Genomic DNA, 6,869 nt, shown 5'->3' on the forward strand with positions numbered 1-6,869 from the left:
CCCGGAGCCCCGGGGAGAGGCGAGGGCGAGGGGCCACGGCGGCCGAGATGGACGTGGGGGGTCAGGGCACGTGGGGGGCCCCGGCTCTCCCCAGAATGGGAGCCTTTGGGTGGGGTGGGGGCAGGGTGGGGTGAGCGAGCAGCTGCTCTGAGCTCGGAGACAGGAAGGGGTTGCGAGCAAAACAAGAAAAGACCAAGTTCCCCTTTCCGCGGTTTCTGGGCCTGGTACCTGCGGTGGGGGAGGAGGCAGGGTGGGGCGATGGCTTCCTGCCCTTCAACCTCCGGTTTGGGGGTTCCTGCTCCCCAAACCCAGGCTTCTCACCTGGACTGACCCCTGCCCCAGCCTGCTTCTCACACCCTCAGACACGCTGCTCACTACAGCCTCCAGGGAGGCACGGGTGGGCGAGGGCGCTGGAGCCGCAGAGAAGGACCAGGCCCAGAGTGGGGCACCCGGAGAAGCGGGGGAGCAGCTAGAGGCCCTCCCAGCAGGCAGCACGGCCCCCATCCTCCCCAGGAACCCCATCCTGGTACCTGGGGAGCCAGAGGCGGTCCCCTCTGCTTCACTTGCTCTCTGCCCAGCCAGCGGGGGAAACCATCCCAGCTGGACCTCAGAGAAGTCGGCTGCCTCTCCCTTCTTGTGTGGAGTTCCAGTGTGCGTGTGTGCGTGTGCGTGTGTGCATGTGTGCGTGTGTTTGGAGGGGTGCGGGGGAGATGGCACTCGGGGCACCTGCTGAAGTGGAGGCGAGAGGCAGAGGAGTGGGAGGAGGAGAAACCCGGACACAGGCCATCTGCCCATCTGTGGTGCCCAGAGACCTGCTGGGGAAGCCATCCTGACCGGAGAGTGGAGAGCTGGCTCCTGGGCAGGCCCCTGTGCTAGTCCCTCCGTGTGTCCACGCTGTGCCCGGAGGCGAGGCGAGGAGGCTCCCCATGTGGGTGTGAGGGGCCTGCGGGCTGGATGCTGAGGCTGAGAGAAACCCTCTCCACATTGTCTGCGCTGGAGATTCCCCCCACCCCACCCCACCCCCCCGTGTGAGCCATGGGAGAGCAGCTCTGCCCATCAGCCAGTCCCTGACAAAGCGCAGTAGGTGCTGCCCCCCAGCCGGCTCTGCTGCGGCTCGGGGCAGCAGAAGCAAGAGCCGAGGGGTGTGGAGAAGGTGGGCCTTGCAGGTTAGCTGGGAGAGGGGTGCAGAAGCTGAGAGTGCGAGGGTAGCAGGATGTCAGTTACCCAGAGCCAGGGGCGGGGAGTCCCGGATGTTGCTGCTGGGGAAGTTAGCTGCGACCTTAAATGTCAGGCTGAGGGGTTCCTGGGGGAGACAGGGACTGTAAGGTCACAGTTGGCCTGAAGGGAGAAAAGTTCTCAACCTCTGTCTCCCCCCGCCCCCCCTCTCCTGCCTCCCCCAGAATGAGCCGCCAGGTGGTCCGCTCCAGCAAGTTCCGCCACGTGTTTGGACAACCGGCCAAGGCCGATCAGTGCTATGAGGATGTACGCGTGTCACAGACCACCTGGGACAGTGGCTTCTGCGCTGTCAACCCCAAGTTTGTGGCCCTGATCTGTGAAGCCAGCGGGGGAGGGGCCTTCTTGGTGCTGCCCCTGGGCAAGGTGAGCATCTGGCCATCCAATGGCCCCCTGAGTGGTCCTGATTAGGTGACAGTCACCAAGGTTCCCTGGGCCACAGTGTTGTCATCTATAAAACTGAGCTGGGCTAAATGAGCTTTAAGCTTTTGCCAGCTCTTAAATGGAAATTGAGCCCTGGCTGGTTTGGCTCAGTGGATAGAACGTCGGCCTGTGGATTGAAGGGTTCCAAGTTGGATTCCAGTCAAGGGCACATGCCCGAGTTGGGGCTCAATCCCAGTAGGGGGTGTGCAGAAAGCAGCTGATCAATGATTCTCTCTCATCATTGATGTTTTTCCCTCTCCCTTCCTCTCTGAAATCAATAAAAATATATTTAAAAAAAGGAATGGAAATTGAGTCTCAGAGGGGAGACGGCATGAGAAGGATCAGACAGTGAGTCCCGAGTCAGGGTCTCCCAAGTCTCCGCCTGGGGCCTTCTCCCCTCAGGAGCACAGAGAGGGATGGGCTGGGGTCTGGGCAGGCCCAGCAGTGCTCTTAGAGTTGGGGGCACTCCATGTCTGGGCCTGCCAGAGCCCTTGGGGATCCAGCAGGTTCGGGCCCCAGCTCCCGGGCAGGGATGATATAGAGGGCCCTCTCCTGGAGGGCCCTCTCCTGGCCCCCGCCTGCCTGCCTCTGACCCTGTCCCCCGCCTGCTGTCTGCTGACCCCGACTCCCAGCACACTGCTGTGCTCTAGTGGGTGACGCAGGAAGGGGAGATGGGCCCTAAGTTGTTACCAAAAAAGGGCCGATGGAAGCGAAGAGAAGAGGAAGTGGTTGTCGGTGAGAGCCGGGCCTGCTCTTCACGCAGGAAGCCCTTCTGCACAGCTGTCCCCGGAAGTGGCCATTTCCAAACCTCTGCTCCTGGCTGGGGCCGTTATGACAGACTTCCCGGTCCCTCTCCTAGAAGGGCCCATGCCCACAGCCCCACCATTCTCACACACTTGCCTGGGGAACGCTCAGCCCAATGCAATGGACGCCCGGCCTTGGCCTGTGTGCCTGGCAGCCTCACTCAGGGATGTGGGGTGGGGGCGGGGGCCCTCAGGGCACAAATGAGAAACTGAGATAGAGGTGGAGGAATCTGCCAGGATCTGACAGCAGGCAGGACCAGCCCCACACCCCAATCTGTGCTTCCTGTGGCCTTGGGGCGGCTCTTCTGAGTTGCCCTGACAACTCTGGCCTCGGGCAAGCAGAGGACCAACTCCTGCGCCCTTGGCCTGCTCCGCCTCCCGGGCTCCTGCGGCCTTGCCCTCTGTGCCTCTCTGAAGGGCTGTGGGGAGGTTGGATTGGGCTTGGAGGGCAAAAGCACCTCCCTGAGGCCGTGCTGTGCCCTCTAGACTGGACGTGTGGACAAGAATGTGCCCACGGTCTGTGGCCACACAGCCCCCGTGCTGGACATCGCCTGGTGCCCGCACAATGACAACGTCATTGCCAGTGGCTCAGAAGATTGCACAGTCATGGTGAGTGGTGGTGGGGTTACTGGTGAGGAGGGGGCCCCAGGCCGGGATCTGACATGTGAAGTGCCTGACTCACGCGCCCCTTCTTTGCAGGTATGGGAGATCCCCGATGGGGGCCTGGTGCTGCCCATGCGGGAGCCTGTCGTCACCCTGGAGGGCCACACCAAGCGTGTGGGCATCATTGCCTGGCACCCCACAGCCCAGAATGTGCTGCTCAGTGCAGGTGCCTGGGGGGAGGGGCGGGGGGCTGGCCTCTGACAGCGAGGGGGCGGCTCATGGCTCTGACACGGGGGGCATTGCCCAGGTTGCGACAACGTGATCCTGGTGTGGGACGTGGGCACCGGGGCGGCAGTGCTGACGCTGGGCGCGGATGTGCACCCGGACACCATCTACAGCGTGGACTGGAGCCGGGACGGCGCCCTCATCTGCACCTCGTGCCGCGACAAGCGCGTGCGCCTCATCGAGCCCCGCAAAGGCACTGTCGTAGCTGTGAGTGGCAATGAACTGTGTGACCCTTGACCCAGGGATCTTCACCCCTCTTACCCACCACAGCCGGGGTGCTAGGTGCGGTCCTCTCTTGCCCCTGCCTGGCCGACCGCATCCCTTCCCTCCCAGGAGAAGGACCGTCCTCACGAGGGGACCCGGCCGGTGCGAGCCGTGTTCGTGTCTGACGGGAAGATCCTGACCACGGGCTTCAGCCGCATGAGCGAGCGGCAGGTGGCGCTGTGGGACACGGTGAGCGCAGAGGACCTGGAGGCTTAGTCCCGGCCTTGCCAAGCCCGCGCCCTATGTCCACGGGCCCGTTTACCCGCCTGCGATGGGGGTTTCCACTGGCTGGTCTGTAAGGGTCACCCCCACCCGGTGACTGCCCAGTGAAGGGCTCCGCCCGGGGCCTGACGTGGCCCAGCTCATTGTTGTCTCCCACCCGTCTCTACAGAAGCAGCTGGAGGAGCCGCTGTCCCTGCAGGAGCTGGACACGAGCAGCGGCGTCCTGCTGCCCTTCTTTGACCCCGACACCAACATCGTCTACCTCTGTGGCAAGGTGGCCCAGTGTGGCGGGGGGCCAGGGGAGGGAGGTGGGCAGAGGGGCTGGGAAGGAGCACGGCTGCAGGCCCCTGTCGGTGCTGACCTCCCCTCGCACCCTCCACCCGCAGGGTGACAGCTCCATCCGGTACTTCGAGATCACGTCCGAGGCCCCGTTCCTGCACTATCTCTCCATGTTCAGCTCCAAGGAGTCCCAGCGTGGCATGGGCTACATGCCCAAACGCGGCCTGGAGGTGAACAAGTGTGAGATCGCCAGGTGACTGTTCCCTGACCCTGACCTGAGCATGCTCCTTGGGCAGTGCTGACCTCAGGCTGACCTTCAGTCTCAGCCCAACTGTGCTGCGGGCGCTGCTCAGGCTCCTGTTTCCACAGGTTCTACAAGCTGCATGAGCGCAAGTGTGAGCCCATTGCCATGACAGTGCCTAGAAAGGTGATGCCATGTCCCTCCCTGGGCTCCGGGCTGGGCACACCTTGCAGAGCTGCAGGGTGGTGGTGTGACCTAAGCACGCTCTTAACCAGCCTTGGTCTTGCCCACAGTCGGACCTGTTCCAGGAGGACCTGTACCCGCCCACTGCAGGGCCTGACGCTGCCCTCACGGCCGAGGAGTGGCTGGGGGGTCGGGATGCTGGGCCCCTCCTCATTTCCCTCAAGGATGGCTACGTGCCCTCAAAGAGCCGGGAGCTGAGGGTCAACCGGGGCCTGGACACCGGGCGCAGGAAGACAGCACCAGAGGCCAGTGGCACTCCAAGCTCGGTGAGAGGCGGGTGGGAGGCTGGAGTCAGGATGGGAAGACAGGGCAGGGAGGGGCTGCCATCGCTGTGGTCACTGACCCAGGGGAAGGAGGCTGGCCTCTGAGGCAGCCCAGACTCACAGGGAGATGGCAGTGGGTAATCCTGAGGCCTCAGAACGCAGCTTTCAGGCTTGTAGGCCTGCAGCTCTCTGGGCAGCAACTGGCTGAGAGACAGAAGGGCCCAAGCTCTGGGGCTCTCGGCCAGGATAAGGGGAGACCAGGGTGGAGCGGGCCTAATGCAGCGCTGGGTCCTCCAGGACGTCGTGTCCCGGCTGGAGGAGGAGATGAGGAAGCTCCAGGCCACGGTGCAGGAGCTCCAGAAGCGCTTGGATAGGCTGGAGGAGACAGTCCTGGCCAAGTAGAGACTCCGGGGCCTTCAGCTGGGGCCCACCGCATCGCCTCCCCCGCCCCCCTTTCCTCCCACTCCTTAGGCCACAGTGGCAGATAAAATAAAATGGCTTTATTTTCTGGTACCTCTCGGACTCTGATGACTGTGCGCCTGAGTGCTGAGTCTGAACTGACTCTGAACTCCCCCCTCAGAAGCCTTGATGGGATTGGCCCATGGCAGGGGCTGAGGGATGCTTCCAAATGCTCTGGAGTAAACCACAGAACAGGTCTGGTGGGGGAGCAGCCTGTTCTGGTGTGGTTTGGGGGCGTTTTGCAGCTGGCAGGTGTGAGCTACTCAAGGCCCTAGCTTGGGGCTTCAGTAACTCCCACGTTTACCCCAAAGCTGCCTTTTCTAGTTAACCACATCAGGTTACATGTAACGCACTAACAACACTGTTGCTTGTGGGGAAATGAAACAACTAGCTCCTACAGGACATCTTTCAAATTGTAGGCCCGAGGGGTCCTTTTGTAAAGAGAAAGCTTAGAACTAAAGCCAAGGCCCAACCCTAGTTTACAGGCGAGGAAACTGAGGACCGAGCAGTTGAAGGGCAGGTCCTGAGTCATGACTTGTCTCCCCGCCTAGTTTGGAGCCTTCGTGCGCAGGGCTGGTGCCTCTCGAGCCCGTATTGTGGGTCTCGCCTGGGCCTGGCCTGTGAGGCAGGGACCTGAATAACCTGTCAGGCTCCATCAAGTGGGGGCTTGGAAGTGGGTTTGACACCCACCTTAGCAGGTGACCTCTGAGTTGGGACACAGGCTATGAGGAGCAGGTGTCCTGGCCACAGCAGTTTGGTTCATACCACACAGGGGCAGCGAGGACTCGGTGCCCATCTGCTGCCCCTTCTCCCTCTTCAGCCAGAGAAAACCACCTGGGCAGAGCGGTGAGGCAGCCGTAAGATTGTCCCCGTCTGCCCATTGTGGTCTCACCCTCTAAGCAAGCCGTTACTCTGGGCAAGTTACTTCTTCCCAATAAAACGGGGAGGGATCCCACAACCCCGTGAACACAGTGGTGGACCCAATCAGGGGTGCGACAGAATCCGGAAATCTGGACTCTGGGCCTATGGAAGGTGAGGTGCCTTCTCTGAGCCTCTCCTGTACAATGGGGACAGGCCCTTCTGAATGGCTGGTCACTAGCTGTCCTCCTGGCCCAGGAGAATTGAAAAACAGCTCAGAAAGAATCTGGGAACCCAGAAGGGTTCACCTGTCATTACCCCGACTTCCAGGTTTCCAACCCATTCTCCCTCTGACAAGAACAAGAGAAGGAGATGGGAGTGGAGGAGGAGGGGAGATAATTTAGGGGCCAAGACACTGACCTTGAAAACACAGGGGAACAGAGTGGGTGGAATGGCTGAAATCTGTAACCCATATTCCCAAAGAGCCCTGGCCCCACTAGGTCTCAGGGACTTGACGTGCAAGGCCTTACCAATCCTGGTACTTGTGTTCAAGCTGATACTAGAGCAGCTGTGGGCAAACTACGGCCCATGGGCCAGATGAAATGAATAAAACTAAAAAAAAAAGACCATACCCTTTTATGTAATGATGTTTTTTCTTTGAATTTATATTAGTCACCAAAACACTCCAACCCA

The 6,869-nt window shown here is 61.2% G+C and overlaps 1 protein-coding gene across 4 annotated transcripts in view; it reads left to right on the top strand.

Moving 5' to 3' along the window:
* The window catches only part of CORO1A (coronin 1A), a 9,983-nt gene extending 4,611 nt beyond the window's left edge, over positions 1–5,372 (top strand). The window contains exons 1-11 of one of the 4 annotated variants that reach the window (XM_015560065.1): positions 174–615; positions 1,401–1,599; positions 2,946–3,068; positions 3,159–3,288; positions 3,370–3,554; positions 3,681–3,800; positions 4,003–4,107; positions 4,220–4,365; positions 4,482–4,539; positions 4,647–4,862; positions 5,157–5,372. In XM_015560065.1, coding sequence (XP_015415551.1) covers positions 1,402–1,599; positions 2,946–3,068; positions 3,159–3,288; positions 3,370–3,554; positions 3,681–3,800; positions 4,003–4,107; positions 4,220–4,365; positions 4,482–4,539; positions 4,647–4,862; positions 5,157–5,261 — 1,386 coding nt within the window. In that variant the 5' untranslated portion in view covers positions 174–615; position 1,401 and the 3' untranslated portion in view covers positions 5,262–5,372. The other 3 variants (XM_015560066.1, XM_015560067.1, XM_006757772.2) reach the window with 3 other exon arrangements.
* Positions 5,373–6,869: the final 1,497 nt, after the last annotated feature.

Source organism: Myotis davidii, unplaced genomic scaffold (genome assembly GCF_000327345.1).
Source record: "Myotis davidii unplaced genomic scaffold, ASM32734v1 scaffold1695, whole genome shotgun sequence".
Taxonomy (NCBI): Eukaryota; Metazoa; Chordata; class Mammalia; order Chiroptera; family Vespertilionidae; genus Myotis; species Myotis davidii.